The sequence below is a fragment of the Nelumbo nucifera genome, chromosome 1, assembly GCF_055504915.1.
Source record: "Nelumbo nucifera cultivar China Antique chromosome 1, China Antique-T2T, whole genome shotgun sequence".
NCBI lineage: Eukaryota > Viridiplantae > Streptophyta > Magnoliopsida > Proteales > Nelumbonaceae > Nelumbo > Nelumbo nucifera.
In genome coordinates this window covers 127721018-127741343 of record NC_142649.1, presented here as the reverse complement: position 1 = coordinate 127741343, position 20326 = coordinate 127721018, and the positions used below count along the sequence as shown (strand labels likewise).

The window sequence follows — 20326 nt, the reverse complement described above, 5'->3', positions numbered from 1 at the left end:
GAGAGCTTGAGATCTAGAGAGTAGAGTAATCACGCGTACTTGGGCCCTGGAGGGGTTGTTGCTCTTATATAGCTGAGTTGCTGTGGGTTTCGCAAAACGGTTCCAGGATCTTCTGCCTAAGTGGATGAGATCCATTTCCGCTTTAGTCAGGGAGTAACATATCAGTCAATGAAGTCTATCGTTTCCGCCCGATCCGGGCGTGGAGAGGATAAGGCCTTCCGTTATGCGACGTGATCCCGTGAGGTTTGGAGTCTACTGGAGAAACTTTCGGAGTCGTTATGTGGCGATTCGGGTTGCTAGCCCCGAGCTGATACTTCAGTCCTTTAGCTCCGAACTGGATTGAATGCCGAGGTGCCCTGACGCCGAGGTGAGTCTATGACAAGGTGACCGAACACCCGAGCTTAAACGTTGCGAACTAGGCTTGCCAGGTTGAGCTGTCATCCCTTAGTGAGGTCATCTCTACATGTCCCCTTCTCGCTAGGTCGCGCCAAATCACCCTTTATCAATTGCCCCCCACTCCTCGTGCCAAGGGTCCCAACCTAGTGCAAGGAGTTCATGAAGGATCTAAGTGGATTTGGCGCGGGGTCTGAACAATCTAAAGAGTGCACCGTTGGTTGGGCCTGTTCAACCATATGACTCAACCACAAAATGACCTAGATCGCATCCCGAGTACATGCGGACGTCACACTATTTATAGACTCCGCGGATGTGAAAGAGCGCGCTCAATCGATTTAGTCCTCGGGTGTCGTACAACCAGTTTTCATGAGAGCCATTGGATCGAGCAGGTCTCATCCGTTGATCGCCATGTGGTGAACTATAAATAGGGGGCCGAGGGGCCCCTCTTCTTTGCCAAAAAATCTTGTGATTGAGCTCTCTCGAGGTTGCGTCGGAGTCTTTCAGCTCGCCACTTCTTCCCTTGTGTTCCGAGGTTGTTTTCATCTTTTTGGTGAGTTCATATTCTCTTTGGTAGTTTGTTCTCCTTTCCTTTTCCTGTTCCAGTATGTCTAGTGCTAGTATAGATAGACTTCTTAGTGATTCTAGTGAGCCTGAGGGTGCCGAGGTGCAGTCCTCGGCTCCCGCTGGTGAGGTTAGCTCCTCGCTAGGCAATTCCTCCCCTCACCTCTTAGGAGAAACTCCTTTACCCGAAGTTGGGCTATCTCGGCCTGAGGAGCCTGAAGCTCGGGAGGAGGGACTGACCTCCAGAGAGGAGGTCCCGTCTTCTTCCCGAGGTCGGGATCTAGATGACTTCGGCCCTTCCACTATGACCTCGGACAGGTTACTGTCCTTGGTAGCCCGCTATCGTCTTCCCGATAACCTTGTTTTTAGTATTCCTTTGGGTCAGTACCCTTGGGTTCATGGTCACCATGAGCTCGCGATTTTCGAAGAGCAGCATAGCTGGGCTGCGCTTCCCGCTCCACCCATTCATTGTAGAAATTATTAAGTTCTTTGATATCACCATTGACCAATTACACCCAAACTCCATCCAAACTATAGTTGGTACAATCTCCCTATTCCATGAGTATAACTGACCTCTGTCCTTAGATATTTTTAACTCAATCTGTTCGATCAAGAAGAACTCCACTTGCCTGCGTAGGGATATCCGATAGAGTTACTACATCTCTCCTCACCCTGGGTTCAAAATCCTGTTCAGCAGCCCGAACAAAGTACCGACCTAGAAGAGGAGGTACTTTTTTGTCCGAAACCCTGAGGGGTGGCCCTTCCCGACTCACTAGCGGGTGGCCATTAAAGACCCCGGGGTGAGGCTAGATGCGGAGACCAGGGCGGTCGTTAACTCTTGGAGGGACCTCGGCCTAGAGATGAAAGATTTCTTGGCTGAGGAGAAGCTTGTGCGAGCTGGATTGAGTCCTCCTGGTAGGTCTCCACCTCGACACTCATATTACTCTTTTTTATTTTAAAGTTACTTCAGTTCGTGACTAACCCCTTCTTTTTTTCTTTTGTAGTAGCTGTGCCGGAGGTCGATGTAGAAAACCTTCTAAGGAGCTTCCAAAGACGGAAAAAGAAGAAGCCTCAAAGATGTCTCATCGGGAGGCCGATCCTTCTGCCCCCGTCCCACCCGAGGTCGCTATGCTGGAGCTGATATCAGCTGAGCTTCCGGAGGAGGAGGTCCGTCCCCAACCTCCTATTGTGGACCTAGACGAAGGAGCTCCGCCTCGTGAGCCGGAGAGTACTTTTGTGCCCGAACCTCAGCTCTCGAAGGAGAGCATAATGACACCTCGGCCCGGGCTCCTCAAAAGCAAGGATGTCATTTTCCCTGCCGAAGTCGTAGAGTGGACTGACATGCCCATAAGTTAGCTCGGAGGTAGGGTTGCTAGTTACTGTATGGTGGTGAGTACTTCGCCTTTATACTCTATTTCCTTGTTCATTTGTTAAAGATACTTACATCTGCTTTCTATTTTCCAAGTGAACTCCGCCATTCATTCGCTAGTCTACTAGTTCGAGGTCCGCATAAAGCGAGCTTGGGAGGCCGAGGAGAACACTCAAAAACTTTACCGCGAGCTGGACTTAGCTCGGGGTGAGGTTCTTCGAGCTAAGAAAGGAGCCCGGAGCCGACAGGAGTTGATCATGGTGCTAACGGAGGAGAAGGAAAAACTCAAACGCGAGAACGAGAACCTCAATGCAATGATCAAAGAGCGCACTGAGATCTTCAAGACCGCCATCCAGGAGGCGCGCGCTAAGGAGAGAGATCGCGTCATTGAAGGTTTCAAAGAGTCTCTAGAGTTCCACAATCTCCAGGTCGAGTACGGATCAATATCTTATCGGTCTGGTTTCAAACTATGCAAATGGCTGATGCGGCAGAAGTTTCCCAAACTCAACCTTGGGACTGTTTCCATGTCTAACCTTACTCCCGAGATGGAAAAAGTGGCTAACGAAGAACCCAGCTCCTCAGAAGAGGAAAGCAGCGATGAAGTCCCCGAGGCGGGCCCGTCAGGCCGAGAGGACGCGGAGGATGATCGCATGTAGACTGACTTGCCCGACAGTTCGGACGCATAATTCTTGCATCTTTTCTTAGATCTCTTGTGATGTACATCCTGGGCCTCTGAGCTCGGTTCATAGTAATAGTTTCTTCTTCTTTTGTACTCAAAACTTCACATTATTGAAAAACGAGTATTTTGGCAATCTTTGTGTAAAAAATTTCATTTTTTCTTCTAAGTGTAAATAACTCCCGAACTGGCGAACTAAACCAAATAGGAGTAGATTTTCTTCTAAGTGTCAGTTACCCCGAATTGTCGAGCTAACGAGCTGGACTACGAGTAGGGATAACTTCGCATCGTTGTACGCCGAGGTGGGCGGACACTGTAGGGTATATACCCGACTTGTCTGCACACGGGCTACTTGTTTTAGGTGTTGGTTATCCCTTAGTGTTGAGCCATCGGGCTTGACTTCAAATGGGATTAACTCGTTCTTATGTGTCGAGGTGGGCTAGACATCATAGGGTTTGTACCTGAATTTTCTATGCCTCAGGCGTGAGAACTGGTTTGCCTATGCCGAAGAGGCGACTAGGACTTGTCTGCCTATGCCGAAGAGGCAAATAGGAGTTGTCTGCCTATGCCGAAGAGGCGATTAGGACTTATCTGCCTATGCCGAGGAGGCAACTAGGATTTATCATAGTGTCGAGGTCTTATGTCAGCTCGACATCATGACCCTTAGGCTTCTGGGAGTGACTCGCAGTCCTCTCTCCAGCTCAGTAATCCCTTTTGACCAGTTCAGTGGTCACGAGTAGTACCTTCTTAGGTTGTCGATATTCCACGCTCGAGGTACTCGCTTCCCTTCCAAAGTCTCGAGCTCGTATGTGCCTTCCCCAAACACCTGTCTTACTCGGTACGAACCTTCCCAATTCGGTCCGAGCTTACCAACGCCGGGCTCAAGCACCATAACCTTCCAAAGAACTAGGTCATAGATGCGGAAGTGTCGTTTTCTGACTCGAGCGTTATAGTACCGAGCTACTCTCTGTTGGTAAGCTACAGTCCGGATGTAAGCCAGGTCTCGTACCTCTTCTACCAGGTCTAGGTTGGTACGGAGCTCATCATCATTTGTCTCCTCATCAAAAGCCTCAAAGCGTAGTGTGGGCACCTCGATTTTTGCTGGGATCACCGCTTCTGTGCCGTAAGTGAGGTTGAAAGGAGTCTCACCTATGGTGGTCTTAATGGTAGTCCGGTAGGCCCAGAGGAGTCTCGCTCGAGCTAAGCGAGCTTTCAGTCCGCGAAGTATTGGTCTATTAGTGACTTCCGCTTGCCCGTTTGCCTGGGGGTGTGCCACCGAGGTGAAATTTTGTTGAATTCCCATTTCGGCACACCAATTTTGAAACTTGATATCCTCAAACTGCTTCTCGTTGTCGGAGATAAGTACTCGAGGTAGCCCGAAGTGACATACTATGTTCTTCCAAAAGAAATTTTGTATGTTGCGGGCTGTGATTGTTGCCAAAGGTTCAACTTCCACCCACTTCGTAAAGTAGTCTACTACTACGACCAGAAACTTCCTCTGTCCTATCGCTGGCGGGAATGGGCTGAGGATGCCGATTCCCCACTGCGTGAAGGGCCATGGGCTAGTGAGGTATTTTAGATCGGCAATAGGTCGATGGTGGATGTTGGCGTGCCTTTGACACCTGTCGCACCTCTTGACGAGTTTGAGTGCATTCGCCTTCATCGTGGGCCAGTAATAGCCTTGCCGCAACGCCTTTTGTGCGAGAGCCCTGCCTCCCAAGTGTCCACCGCACAAGCCTTCATGGATGTCGTGGAGTACGTACTCGGCCTTTGAGGGTCGCAAGCAGCATAGGTAGGGGAGCGTAAAGGATCTCCTGTATAGTTGTCTGTCTATAAGGACGTACTTAGCTGACTGACACTCTAACCTTCGGGCCGCATTGAGTTCTGCAGGTAGGGTCCCATGAAGCAGGTAACTTACGAGTGGATCGATCCAGATCGGTTCCGCTTGTGCTACGGGAGCGACCTCTCCTGCCCCCCTGAGAATGCTAGGCTGAGGTAAGTCCTCTATATACACGGTCCGCATGGTGTTACTGCTTGTGCTGGCTAATCAGGACAAGGCGTCGGCCTTAGCGTTCTCGAACCTCAGAATTTGTTTGATGAAGTAGGAAACAAAGCCGCACAGGATCTCTCTAACTTTGGCCAAGTAAGCAGCCATAGTGGGGTCACGGGCTTCATTCTCACCGGTGACTTGATTGACCATGAGCTGTGAGTCGCTGCATACGATGATGTGCTTTTCCTTCATTTCCCTTGCTAGGTTTAACCCGACGACCAATGCTTCATACTCTACTTCGTTGTTTGATGCCACGAATCCGAACCGGAGTATGTATTCCAACTTCACCTCGCTTGGGCCGTACAGAATCAGTCCTGCACCGCTTCCCTGCTAGTTGGACGAGCCATCAACGTGGAGAATCTAGGGCTCCTCGTCCCAGGTCGGACCTACTCTGACCGGGACTAGCGCCGTATTGGTTAAAGCTTTCGTCGTGTGTTCGAGCTCGGCCAGCTCGGGAGTTGCGGTACTGAATGTGCATTCCTTCACAAAATTGGCCAAGGCTTGGGCTTTGATTGCCATCCGAGGTTCATACCGGATATTGTACTCGCTTAATTCGATAGACCACTTTGTCAATCTACCAGATACCTCGGGTTTGAGTAGAATCTGTCTCAGCGGTTTGTTGGTGAGGACGACGATGGTGTGGGCTTGGAAGTATGGGCGAAGCTTGCGAGCTGCTATGATTAGCGCGTACGCTAATTTCTCGATCTCCGGGTACATGGTTTCTGTGTCCTACAAAACTTTACTAACATAGTAGATGGGTCGTTGGACCCGATCTACTTCTTTGATTAGTACCAAGCTGACCACCTCGTCACTCGTGGAGAGGTACAACTTTAATACATCCCCTTCCTTGGATCGAGTCAGAACTAGGGTGGTACCTAGGTATCTTTTCAGCTTGTCGAAGGCAAGCTGACATTGTGCAGTCCATTCGAAGTCCTTACTCTTTTTTATGGCTTTAAAAAAGGGTAGGCAACGATCTGTCGACTTGGACATAAAGCGGCTCAGGGCGGCTATCTGGCCAGTCATCCTCTGAATCTCTTTTATTTTGCGGGGTGGTCTCATATCTAGGATGGCCTTTATTTTTTCTGGGTTGGCCTCGATGCCACGTCGGTTGACTATATAGCCTAGAAATTTACTTGAGGTGACTCTGAAGACACACTTGTTGGGATTTAATTTCATATTGAATTTTCGCAAAATTTGAAAAACACTTTGTTAATCTTTAACAAAAAATTTGAAAACTAGGTCTTCACGACCATGTCGTCAACATAACATTTGATTTTATTGCCGATTAACGGCTAAAAAATTTTATTTACAAGGCGTTGAAAGGTTGCCCTAGCATTTTTTAGTCCGAAGGGCATAACCTTGTAGCAATACAAGCCGAGCTCAGTTATAAAGACAATTTTTCTTCATCGGCAAGGTCCATCCTAATTTGGTTGTAACCGGAATAGGTGTCCAGGAAGCTCAGCAACTCATGCCTTGAGGTCGTGTCCACTAGGCGGTTGATCTTGGGCAGCGGGAAGCAGTCTTTCAGACAGACTCTATTCAGGTCGGTGTAATTGACACACATGCGCCACTTGTCGTTGGCCTTTTTTACCAGAACTAGATTATATACCCAGCTTGGGTAATGGACTTCCCTGATGAATTCTGCCGCTAGGAGCTTCCCAACCTCTTCATCGACTACCCTCCAGCGTTCTAGGGTGAGGTTGCGCTTCTTCTGTCTAATTGGCCTGACTAAGGGGTCGGTATTCAATTTATGAGTTAGAATTTTGGAGTCTATTCTGGGCATTTCTGCCATGGACCAAGCAAAAATATCTAAGTTTTTGAGTAAGAAACTTACTACTTGGGAGCGGAGTGGCTCATTGATTGAAGCACCGATCTGGAGAGTCTTGGCCGGGTCATTGGTTGAGACCGGGATGTGGACCGTCTCTTCTGTTGGGGCAGCTTGCTTGTCGGCATATTCCACTGGTCGCTCGAGCTCGACATCAGCCACTAGCTTTGCTTTCCCCTTGAGAGCAGCTACGTAACACTTGCGAGATTTGAACTGGTCACCTCGCACAACTCCTACTCCGTAGTAAGTTGGAAACTTCATCGCCAGGTAGTAGGTGGATATTATTGCACGTAGGATGTGCGTAATGGGTCAACCTACTATGGCGTTATAGAGAGAGGGAGTCGCGACCACTAGAAACGTGTGCTCAAACCTCGCAATATTTGGCCATGTGCCGGCCTCTACGGGTACTGTGACTCATCCGTGAGGTCTGACCTCCTCGCCGCTGAAGCCTACCAGGGGAGTGTCTGTCGGCTTTAGATTGCTTTGCTATAGCTGTAGCTTGTCGAAAATTTCCTTGAACAGTATATCAGTCGAACTACCTGAGTTCACCAGGATGTGCTTGACTTTGAAGTCATTGATGCTCAATTTTACCACTAGGGCATCGTCATGAGGATACTGGATCCCACGTGCATCGTCCTCTGTGAAGTATATTGGTTCTTCAAGCCGAGGTCGCTTTGGTGGGTTTCCCTCTTCATTTTTAGCTCGCAAACTGAGGTCTTTTCGGCTACTGATGTACAACCCACGATGATGGACCCGCCAATAATCATGTTGATTACCCCGCGGATCGGTCTTTCCTCGAGCAACTATCGGGGTGGTTGCTCGTTCTGCCTGCTGGTCTCGGGGGCATTCCTTCTCTGGTCCCCTTGCCGATCTGCTTGGCCTCTCTCTTCTCGCTGTATGAAAATTTTTAAGTATCTGTGGCGGATGTGCTCTTTGATCTTGTCGCGGAGGTTTCTACAATTTTTCGTACTGTGCCCGTGGTCTCTATGGAAATGACAGTAGACATTTTGGTTCCTTGCTGTAGAGTCTCCCCTTAATCTGGGAGGCCATTTGATGAAGGAGGAGTCCTTAATGACCATTAGGATTTCTCCTCGCTTAGCGTTCAATGGCGTGTAGTTCGTTCTTTCAACAGGTGGGGTCCTGGAGCGTCGACCTGACTTGCGAGTTTGCGAGGGAGATCGGCTTCTGGATTTGTTTCTTCCTCTGCTCGGGGACTTGCTCTTTCTTCTTTTTTTGTCCGCCATTACCTGCGTCTTCATCGTCTCTTTTCCTTTTTTCTGTCAGGTTGTCATCCTTTTGATTGATTTCCTCTTCGGTACCGATGAACTGATCGGCTAGCTTGAGGAATTCGGTGATGTCCTTTGGTTTATTGGCCACCACATGCCATTTAAATTCCCTGTGGGTTATTCCTTTCTTAGCTGCCGTGAGTCTTACAGCCGGGTCTAGGTCTAGTATCTGTAGGTAGGTGTCGTTGAAGCGCTTAATGTAGCTTCTGATCGACTCTCCTTCTCTCTAAACTACGTTGAGAAGGCTTTCCTGTGACTTCAGGCACTTCTTGCTGGTGATGAAGTGCGCGGTAAATAAATCTGTGAACTGCGACCAGCTTTTGATCATTCCCGGCGCGAGGTTCCGGTACCAGGTCCGAACTACCCCTTTAAAGGTAGTGGAGAAAGCCACACACATACAATACTCATCAGCCCCAGCTAGGTGCATCTGGGACTGGAAAGAGTCTACATGGTCATTAGGATCAAAGGACCCGTCGTACTTGTCTAAGGGAGGCATCTTGAAGTCTTTAGGCATCGGGGTTGCCAAGCTCGCTTCTTCCTTACCTTTGGCTTGCCCTTCTTGTTGACTCGGCTTTTCTAGCTGGCTGTTCTGAGCCGAGGTACGGCATGCCTTGTGACATCTTCATTGTTATTTCTTTACTGGCTCAACATTGGTGCTGCTGATTTCGGTGTGCTCCGGTACCGCTCTGTCGCGAGGTAACTCCTGGTTCTTTGTGGGATTTTGGGGCTGGTTATCACGGACGGAGAGGCCCAGTTTCAAGTTCGCACCTCGAACCCCGAACTGGTTACCTGCTAGCGAACCGTCATTTTCCTGCTGTGAATGCCGAGGAAGATTGGTCCTGTGAGGCTTAGTATCCCCGAACCTGTTTTCGAGGTTCCCTTGTGAGGCAGATGGAGTAAGTTGACCGTCTCTTCTCCCACGGGGTGAGACTTGACTCCTGGGAGGAATCAGGACTTGGGAGGTCTCTTCACCCCGGTGGGGAGATCGACTGATATTCTAGTTGATCTGTGGCCGGTTCTGACTCTGATGGGCCCCTAGGTGCCGAGGTGGAACCAACTACTGGTTCTGCGACAGTGGAGGGAACTGATGCTGGTACTGCTGGTGGAAGAAATACTGTTGGTACTGTTGAAATTGCTGAACCTACTGCATCTGGATCTGGATAGCTCGGACGCACTGAACTAGGTCGTTGAACTGGGACTACCTGACCCCTGGGGGAACCACAGAAGGCTAAAAAAAAGTTGTCTACCAAGGGAAGTGGGACGCTCACCTGTGTGGTGTTTGGTGGCACGGTCAGCGTTGAAACTCCAGACGCAGTAAGCGGGATGGTGAACTGGCCGATGCACACCGTAGGGAGTTGGGGTTGTCCCCTGGAGACGTTCATCTCGCTACTTTTCCCGGCATGACTGGAAGATGCCATTGTCATAGAAATGAAGTTGGTAACTGTAAAGAATGGAGATGACTTTTCGGTCATTTCCCACAGACGGCACCAATTGATGTTGCACGATCTAACTACTCCCAGTTGGAGGGTGATCTGGCTTCCAATCGAGCAGCGAGCTGGATCAATCTGCAAGACGATGGATCAGATAGCTCGAGGTGGTTAACCCGGTGAGGTTGCTCTGATGCTTAAGTTAGTATATGCGAGCTGAATGCTTTGAGAATTTGAGAGCTTGAGAGCTAGAGAGTAGAGTAATCACGTGTACCTGGGCCCTGGAGGGGTTGTTGCTCTTATATACCTAAGCTGCCGTGGGTTTCGCGAAATGGTTCCGAGATCTTCGGCTTGAGTGGATGAGATCCGTTTCCGCTTTAGTCGGGGAGTAACGTATCAGTCAATGAAGTCTATCGTTTCCGCCTGATGCGGGCAGGGAGAGGATAAGGCCTGTCGTTACGCGGCGTGATCCCGTGAGGTTCAGAGTCTACTACAAAAACTTTTAGAGTCGTTACATAGTGATTCGGGTTGCTACCCCCGAGCTGATACTTCAGTTCTTTAGCTCCGAACTGGATTGAATGCCGAGGTGCCTTGATGCTGAGGTGAGTCTATGCCGAGGTGACCGAACACCCGAGCTTAAACATTGCGAACTAAGCTTGCGCTATCATCCCTTAGTCAGATCGTGTCCACGTGTTCGCTTCTCGCTAGGTCACGCCAAATCACCCTTCATCAGAAGTCAAATCTTGCTGCCATCGCAGTGTTCTTCTTTAGAAAGAGGTGCAAAGGCGAAGGGATTGGTACTTGGGGGTTTGATCTCAAAAAACTCTCCGACAGCTTGAGAACCTACTAATGTTTTCCTTGTTTTCCATGGCGAAGCTTTCTAATTTGTAGAAGAGAAAAGGGGAGAGGGAATCAAAGAAAGGAAGAGCTCGAGAGTTAGCTTGTGTTTTCTGGTAAGAGCAAGTTCGGCTTTTATAAGCTAATTGGCTATGGGAAATTGAGAATTAAGTATAGACTTTCAGGCTAAATTAATATATTTTCAGCCATGATTGGCCAATGGTATATGAGTAGTATATCTTTGTAATATTCATTATTAATGAGACGGGATCTGCTCTTCACGTCTGGCGCTCATACGCACATCTTATCATTTATTGGTAACATCTCCGGTACTTATTAATAATGTTTCCAATGCACAGTGGAAGCGCCCATTTGTGAGGATCCCTTCACTATTATATTTTCAACAAAGTTGCCATATTTATCTCAAAACATTTATCAATCATTTCTACATAAAGGGCACTTCAAATATATACACACCAGTCATACATAGACAGAAAGGCACCTTTACCGGATGGGTGTCCCACACTGAGGCGACTCTGTCAGTGTGCCCACTGAATTTTTTCTTTTTGACAGGACAGGTAGTGTGCCCCACTGAATTGACTCCCCATATTTGTACACTCTCTTTCACTTCTTTTTATATTTTTATTTCACTGAGAGTTGCTGTTCAACTATGAGAATAAAAAACAAGCTAGAAACAAGACATTTTTCACATGGAAACAAGTGATTATGGGTAAAGGGGTATGGATATGGCCCAGTAGTCCCAAGTCTCATATATGGACATTCAATTAGTCGGAGAAGTTTTTTTTTTTTTTTTTTTTTAATTTCAACCAGGGCCCCGTCCAACAGCTGTTGTCTATTCTCATATATGGATATGCGGTATGCCGTCCGCCCCTTCAATTGAAGGATTTACCAAGTAGGTTGACCACTATCAATAGGTCACTAATACATCAGTGCATCAATAAAAAAGAACGGATATTTTGGCTTGATATAGGATATGGTTTTGAAATACATGAATACAAATGAAAAATATAGAAATATTTGTATATATTAGTGAAATGTATACAAATTACATAAAAATATTAATTATATTAAATTAAAAGTTGAATTATCTATGAATAAGAAATAAATACATGAAAAATGTATACTTCAATAGGTTATATGAAGAGAAATATTACTATAAAAAATGCCGGGACTTTAGAGCATTCAAACATTGTACAATAATTATCACTCTTTCAATTTTATAATTATAATTTTCATTTTTTATTAACTTTTGGGAATATTTATTAATTTAATATTTTATTTACATAACAACTATTTTTAAATAATAAATATGTTTTCATTTATAATGTTTTTATTTTATACATAATTGTAAAATAAAACAAATAAATTATTTAATGTAGATAAAATAAGTTATATTTAATTTTCAGTTTTTATTAAATTTTTTGGGAAAATTAAATCTTAAATTATTCGTTTTAGTTTTTATAATTATAATTTTCTGTTTTCCATTAATTTTGTTGGGAAAATTTATTTAATGAAAATAATTTTTATTTATCACATTCTTTTAATTAATTTCCATGCAAAGGATTAAATGCTATTAGAGGTAAAATGAAAAGTCATTACAATTTCTTTCTTACTCTTCCAAATTTAGAACATATTCTTCTTCAATATGACATTGGAATCATTTATTCATCCTTTATTCTTCTCAACAACACACGGCAATAGATTCAATGTGCTGTAAAAGGAAAAACATTTATAGTTCCTTAGTTGATGCAGTTTCTTTTTATGGATATTTTGGTGTGAATTCTGAATGCCTCTATTTAATCCTAATTATGACTTGTGCATTGACCAGAAACTTCTTGTTGTAAAGATCCCACCCGTTTTTAAGTTTATACTGGTTCTTGGAGATTCACAATAGGATTGTGTTTTTAGATTCTTGAAAGTATGAGCCCTCTTCAATTCATTCTGGTTTAATTATTTGAAATTATACATGGCAACAATTCAGGCGAACATGTGAGTCTTCTACTCTTCTTCAATGGCTACACAAAGCAACAGTGGACCCACTGTATCAATATATCATCAATTAATTGTTTCACACTATTGATTTCTTGGCTACTTTTATTTATTTTTGTAATTTTGGTAATTGTGGCTTTTGGTCTTATTATCTTCAAGGAGGAAGAAAAAAGAGTTTGGGTGAATATAAACAAGCCACCAAAGCTAAAGTTGAACTTGTCTGTGATGCTGCTCATATGCATGTGGGTCGTCCGTCCACAATCAAAACAAAGGCATGCCCTAGTTAACCAAGAACTGTCACAGGTTGGGGCATTGGACATATATATTTCTACAAATTAAAATTCATTATTGCAACTTCTATGACCTTTTGTTTATTTAAGACTATATATTATCCCGAACAATGATGACAAAGCATAAACCCATAATTTTGAATTTGGAAGTATGAGCAAGGTAGCATTTGTACTTGATTTTAATGATGATGAGTGATGAATATTGAATTGTCTGAATTAAGGTTTCTTTATCAAAATGCTAATTTCCACTAGGGATAGTTAATTGAAGAAGAAATTAAGATAAATTTCATAAAATGGAAAATGCAGAAAATAAGATATATTGACACTTTTAAGGTAGTATAGATATAGATAGAGATTATAATTTGCTTAAATAAAGAAAATCATGTACTTAATCCGGATTAGATCATTAGATATACTCATATACATTGATAACTACTTAAATCTTCCTTGGTTGATTGGAGAGAGACCTTTTGTAGACTCTGAGTTTACACTGGAACGGTGCTTTGGACTTTGAACTAGACGACACTTTGGAGACTCAATATATATATATTGAAAGGGGGACCGAAGGCACGAAAAGAAAAAGCATGGGGACCTAGCACAATCTATTAGGTTAGGAGTTAGGACTTTTAAGAGTCCCATATGGGGCCGAAGGCTGGAACCCCAGCAGCTTTGCATGTGTTCACAACGTCTCGGCTCCCTTCTGGATTGCTGGTGACAATGACCACCTGAGCTCTCCACCTCCTTGCAGCTTCCACACTCATCTCTGCTACGTTGGGCCGCCCGGAGACAGCTGTGTCATGTACGATTACCTTGTCTTTTGGAAACCCACTCACCATCTCCTTGATCTCCTTCCCGAAATTCTGCTCCACCCCCTTCGCCACCCACACCAAGCATACATCCGCCCTGCACGGCTGTAGCAGGAAGGACAGGAATACGCAGATGCCGGAACCTGTGGCCACCAACACCACTCTCTCGTACATGTTTACGAGATAAGGTAGGCCCGCGAAGTGAAGCTGCCTGACCCACAGGTGGCTTGGTGGGTTTGAAACCAACGACTTTGTGAAGTCGCCTACTGCACCTGCAAGCATCATGTGGTTATCTTTGCCATCCGATATGATGCCGAAGGCGTGCCACTCGGACAAGGGTGATGGGCTAATTCTGCCCAGGATGCCTGCCTTAATTCCTCCCTGGAACTTGATAATCGAGGCATGGCCAGAAGGAGCCGATACCTTGACTGGAACTCGTCTCACAGTAACCCATGGAAGGATAATCAGAAGAGTGATGGCTAATGTGAACCAGAATTCTTGCTCGCTTACCAATCTGGAGCCGCGTACGTTGTAGATTTTAGATTCTGGTTGGTAGGAGAAGATGAGGATGACGAAGGCCCAGAGGAGACCGAGGGCTGTCCAACCGGCAAAGCGATGGATCCTTTCGAAGACGTTATGGTGGAGATGGCGAACAAGGGGGAAGGCAGCCAAGCATGAAAGGCAGAGAAGAGCAAGGATTGTGGAAGCCACGCCTATGATCTCCGGTGATGTGTTTTTTCTGTCCTTAAGAGTGAGCACAAGGGAGTATACGAGCCAGGCCACCGAAGATACACCGCAACCGCTGTGAATTCCACCAAGACATTGGAGGAAGGATGTGGTGGCAGTCCTGAACGGTACAGGTACCCATGATCTCCCTAACAGCTTCACAGCTAGCCAGAAAACCACTCGCAGAAAGGCCTCGGTCCGGCAGAGAATCAAAGCCAGTATGTTCCCAATGGCGAAGAGTGCGGCCTTGCGCCTTGCATAGGGGAAATGCCCAGAGGCTCCAAGGACCAAACCGATCACATTTAGAGCCAAGCACACGGTGAAGAGTCGCTTGTAGACTGTGAATAGGCCTTGATCGAGTAGTATAATTGACAGTCTCGATTCCTGCTTACGTGCAGCCTTGGGTGGTGGTGGTTGTTCAGGTTTACTGTTGGATGAAATGGGAACAGGCTTCTGCTTCTCCAAATCCTCTTTGCTTCCTTCTACAACCACCTCTACTTTGCTGTCATCATCGTTGTGATCCTCATGATCGAGATCACAGAAATGGCTGCTGGTTCGACTCATGGACCTTTGAAGCATATCAGTCGTTGGAAAAACTCTGAAAGAGTTGCCGTGGTTCCAAGGAAGCCAAATCTTGCTGCCATCGCAGTGTTCCTCTTTAGAAAGAGGTGCAAAGGCGAAGGGATCGGTGCTTGGGGGTTTGATCTCGAAAGCAACTCCCCGACAGCTTGAGAACCTACTAATGTTTTCCTTGTTTTCCATGGCGAAGCTTTCTAATTTGTAGAAGAGAAAAGGAGAGAGGGAATCAAAGAAAGGAAGAGCTCGAGAGTTAGCTTGTGTGTTTTCTGGTAAGAGCAAGTTCGGCTTTTATAAGCTAATTGGCTATGGGAAATTGGTAATTAAGTGTAGACTTTCAGACTAAATTAATATATTTTCAGCCATGATTGGTCAATAGGTATATGAGTAGTATATCTTAGTGATGTTCATTATGATCTGCTACTCACATCTGGCGCCTCACTCCTCACTGGCGCTCACACGCACATCTTATCATTTATTGGAAACATCTTCCGTAGTGCATGTGAGGCGCCCATTTGTGAGTAACAGATACTTTCACTAATATATTTTCAACAAAGTTCCCATACTTATCCCAAAAAAATTGACGGGCTGTTGGATGGAGTGGACCAAAAAAATTCCCAAGTGATGGGTTTCTATCGGGTTGTTGGATCAAGTAGCATTAAGGTCGGGTAAGTGATTGATCTTAGGGAAGAATCAATTCAACACTTCATCATGATAAATGAAGACTTTAACTCTGAGTGGACATATTGTTTACTTAGAATCACTATAAAGGTGCATCTTGTAAGAGCAGAAAAAGTTATAATTTATTCTATTAATTTTTTATAAGGCTCCCTTTGGAAAGGATGCAAATACAAACATGCATGATTTATGACAAATGACAGCATTTGTATTTGTAGTTCTATACTGTACATATTTGCATTCTTCCCAAACAGAGTATAAGGCAATTTTTTCAATAGATTAGTTAAATACCTTGAGGAAAATTACTGACAGGACAACCAACAATATAATGGAATCCTTAGGCCCAAGACTTACAAAGGTGGCTAGCTACGTAAATGGTCACTAGGTTTTTCATTTATTTCTGACTAACCCGTTCTAAGTAGATTACTCCTTTGTTTCTCCCAGGATGTAGACCTTTTTTCTGAAATTATTTTCTTTAATTTATAAAAAAGGGCTACTTCCTGGAAGAAGCAAATTAGAACTGGTTAGTGATCAATGGCATTAGAAATGTCCAATGCGTTTCGCTTTCATAAAATCAGCTGAAAGTACAAATTTTCAATGATAAACTAGTAACTGTTGCAAATTAAGTTTAGAAAATAGTATATATATATATATATATAATGAGTATAGGTCTGTTACCCCAAAGAAGAATGCTACCCACAGGACCCATAGGACATTCACTACAGTATACATTAAGCTTATGTTTGGTTTGAAGGAAAAGATAGAGAAAGGCAAAAAACCTATAAAAGATTTGTAAAGATTCTTTTACCATTTCCTTCTTTCCCCTATCTTTTTCTTCAAACCAAACACAACCAAGAGAAATGCCTGATCAGGTAAGACCCGCAGTGTCTTGTGACTTGTCGGTAGCATCATCTTGTGGATAAGTATGGGTAGCTTTATTGTGGGTAGCAGATCCATAATCCCTCAAGAACCCGTATATTGCTGATCCTTTACCGTCCCCATAACGGCCAAGACAGTTCCATTCTAATAAACTAAATGAATTCTCCAGTTCTAAAAAACTAAAAGCATTAATTTTAGACCTCAAAATGCAACCACGCCCAAGTTTCAGTTTCCTTGCAGGGAAGCTTAATCTTCTTTTAGGCAACCCCAGCCTCTACTTAGAACTTACCAACAATTTTATTGCCTAAACTGATATAAAACGGATTTAAAAGCTAATCAAACCGATATAAATTTGTTTCAGTTTGGTTCGATTTCATATTTGAGTTAGAGGATTGATTCGATTTTTCAATTGAAAAACCGGTTAGACTTCCATTTCCAATTGATCAGCTGAACCAAACCGACCAGATGAAGACCCCTAATTAAAACGAAACTTAATTAAATCGAAAATTATTAAGATTCCCAATTCCAGTTGAACAATACCGAAAAACACATAATCAATTCAAAACAAAGCATATTAGGGATGGCGGAACGTTGAAAATAAAGGGTCTTAATGATATCATTCTTTTTCTACTCTTTCACTTTTAAAACTAGAATAGAAAGATCAAATTTTGTCAAGTTCAGTTTGTTGTCCTTCCTCACAAACCCGAATTTAGCATTCCTCTCTCGAGTCTTGACAAAGACGCCCGACTATTGTTACAACTTCTGTCTGAGATTAATTAATGAGAAAAAAAAAAAAAAGGAACTAGACTTGGAATAAGAGCCAGAATTTGTGGCCCTTCACCCCCTTACTCGCTTTGTATCCACGGTTGTGCGTGTGCCAGAGTAATGACGGAATGCGGCGAGCACTCGTTTTTGTCCTTCAAAGGTCACACGCTTACGCGTATGTACCAAGTAGTGCTGCTGAATCCCTTGGACCGACTCCGAATCCTGTCTAGATGGTGGGAACCAGAGGATAGCCGACCAACCATCATCTGTACCCCTCGAAAGCTTCGTAAACTCATTGGGTCGGGCTCCCTTTGATATAACTTTATCCGATCCGATAGCTAATTGGCTCTGGATCACTTTCGATCCGTTTATTGCAACTTAAAAACATCAGTAGTGCAGTACTGGAATGAAAATTCATCTCATCATCATTATCATCTAAATTTCTCTCAACTATATACAATATAGGTTGATCGCCTTTTAATTCTTTCTCATGCCATATATATTACTAAATTATATATGACTAGTGCTTAAATCATTTTTCATTATTTTGACCCATATCTTTTTTGAATAATTTATTATAATATATTAAGCTTCCTAACATCTCTACGTACCAAATAAATCTTAATGCAGCTACATAATTAATTATTGATCTTCTCAAGCATTGTATTCATAAACTGAAAATCAATGCAAGCCACATATATTGTATGAAATAGAAACCTATATCTTAGTGTTTTATGGTTTAATAGCTTTTACTATTTTCATACATAATTGTTCATTAAGAATCATTTATATATAAAATTTTTTCTATGTGCTTAATTGTTTAATTAATTACATTAATTAACAGCAGACATACATATGTATGACCATCATAGTTATGAGATGATAATGGTTCTTGGTAAATGCATCTCCATTCACCAAATTAAATAATGTGGCTTCCACTAAGATGGGAACATCCAATTAATATATGGCATATATGTGAAATGCTAAGAACAAAAGTAGGGGATACACACATTCACATATAAAGATAAACACACATACATAGGTATACATATGAAATGGAAACTGAAACCAGAATATTATACTATATGAAATGGATATCCATTTCTGGTTATTAATATAAGAACAAAGCGAAATGAGTTTATTTCTTGAAATGCTGCATGGCTTTATTCCAATTAATGTACTGTAGTCAAAAGAGTATTGAACGCCATTGGCTAGGTGTGTCTGTTTGCGTGGTCAATACTGCCCATTACACAAAGTCTTCTTCTCAGTGGCAAGCGACAAGTCAAGGATTCAGTAAGAGAGAAACTAATAATGGACGACAATAGAAGATTTCCACTTCCTACCATTCACTTCTTGTGACACAACATTCTACCTCCACCTAGTAAAAAGTCCAAACAAAGTCTTAAATGGCGCTAAAATGATTCCATTGAATCCGAGTAACTCTATAGATCAGTCTGAATGAGGCATGAGAAGAAACTGGCCGGGAACTGGGAAGTTGTAATTTCAGGGTATTTGCATGTTTTCTGCTTTCATGAAATCTCATTTTCATTAATGCCCCAAGCCATTAAATCAGGGAAGTTGTTGGTTTTTGCTTTTTGGTTCAACCAATCATTAGGGGTGTCAATTGGATTGGATTTGGTCCAATCCGATCCAGTCTAATGTGAGTCTATTACAAATGGACTAGATCCAATCCAATGAATGTTTTGGATCAATTTGGACCGATTCAATCCATGTCTGGACCATCCAATTTATTCAAATTCATTTTGATTTATATTGGTTTCAACTCCAGCCCGGTTCATTATTGACACATATATTCTTTCTTACATCAATGGACCATATATTAACTTAATCCAATTTAATTTAATATAAAATTTAATCTAATAAATATTTTAGACCGAATTAGTCAAATCCAATGTCTTGTTAATCTATGCAATCCGCCCAAATTAATTTTGGACTAGACGGGTCATCCAAAACCGATCTATTGACATCCTTACCAACCATGCATTCTAATCCGATTATCAGACCGTAGTATAGGTACTGTTTAGATTTGTGTGGAATATTAATGGATCAAATCCTGATCTCTGATAATCACCGTGTTTCCCCACCCACCAATTGTCACAGTTATAAAAAAGATAAAATAACATTCGAAATAAGAGAAATAATTTTAGAAAAAAAAAGATATACAAGACAACCATTCTATTGGGGATTGGGTTGTAAAAACTAAAAATGGAATTATAACCTCAACCATCCCATCGTTCAAGAGTAATCTAAATTTTTTGTGAAGACACGGATCCCTATGTCCTTCACACCTTTTACATTGACTCGGTCAATTAATTCACCTAAAGAGGGATAGAGTATATAGTATATATACATATGCAAAAGATATCAACAAATCACAAACAGATTTTAAAACAAAATTTACAGACATTTGCAGCTTTTTAATTAACTTGGAGAAATAATGTCGAGTAGTCAGCAGATGATGCGAGAGTCCGAGTATGAAGATCAGAAGATGACAAATCAAAAGGAAACTGTGGAAAGGCTACCATTAGAGAGCAGCCCCTATGTAAGGTACTCTGATTTGGAGGACTACAAGCGTCAAGCCTATGGAACTCAAGGACACCTTGATCCCAAACAAGGCCTTGGTGGAGGATCCACCGATGCTCCGACGCTCGGTGGTGGTGGTGGTGGTGGACTCTCTGAGGAGCAGACTGATGCCAATCGTGGAAAACCATGATTGAAACGATACATTGAACACAATTGTATTTTGATGTCATGTACTTTAGTTTTTTTTTTTTTTCTATTTCTTTTCTTTGTATGCTTTTGTTATTATCTCTAACTAAATCGTATATTCTGTTAGAGAGGGAAACATTTTTTGCTTCAAGGAAAAGTCTTGTGGTAAATTATGTACTATGTATTAATTATCCTAATTATAAAAGAAATGTTTTCCTCAAATCTTTTTAATTTACTAATAATTTCCTTGAATTGTTGCCCATTCCTGGTGGAATGGCATTCCCCCATTTGAGGGAATGGCCATTCCTTCTCCCTCTTTTAGGAATGAAATCCCATTCCTACTGATTCCAATTTTCATTTTCATTCATATCTTAACCAAACAGATTATGAGAATATACCATTTTGATTTCGATTTCGAAGGATTTTGATTCTGATTCCA

The 20326-nt window shown here is 43.2% G+C and overlaps 2 protein-coding genes across 2 annotated transcripts; one reads left to right on the top strand and one right to left on the bottom strand.

Annotated features, from left to right (window-relative positions):
• Positions 1-13088: 13088 nt before the first annotated feature.
• Positions 13089-15109, bottom strand: LOC104613087 (adenylate-forming reductase 03009). The gene has a single exon (XM_010280779.3). It carries the CDS (start codon positions 15019-15021, stop codon positions 13354-13356), a length of 1668 nt encoding a protein of 555 aa, XP_010279081.1. The 5' UTR covers positions 15022-15109; the 3' UTR covers positions 13089-13353.
• Positions 15110-19555: 4446 nt separating this feature from the next.
• On the top strand, positions 19556-20119 carry LOC148803807 (uncharacterized). Its single transcript, XM_088896833.1, has one exon. The coding sequence runs from the start codon at positions 19616-19618 to the stop codon at positions 19889-19891; it is 276 nt and encodes a 91-aa protein (XP_088752959.1). The 5' UTR covers positions 19556-19615; the 3' UTR covers positions 19892-20119.
• Positions 20120-20326: the final 207 nt, after the last annotated feature.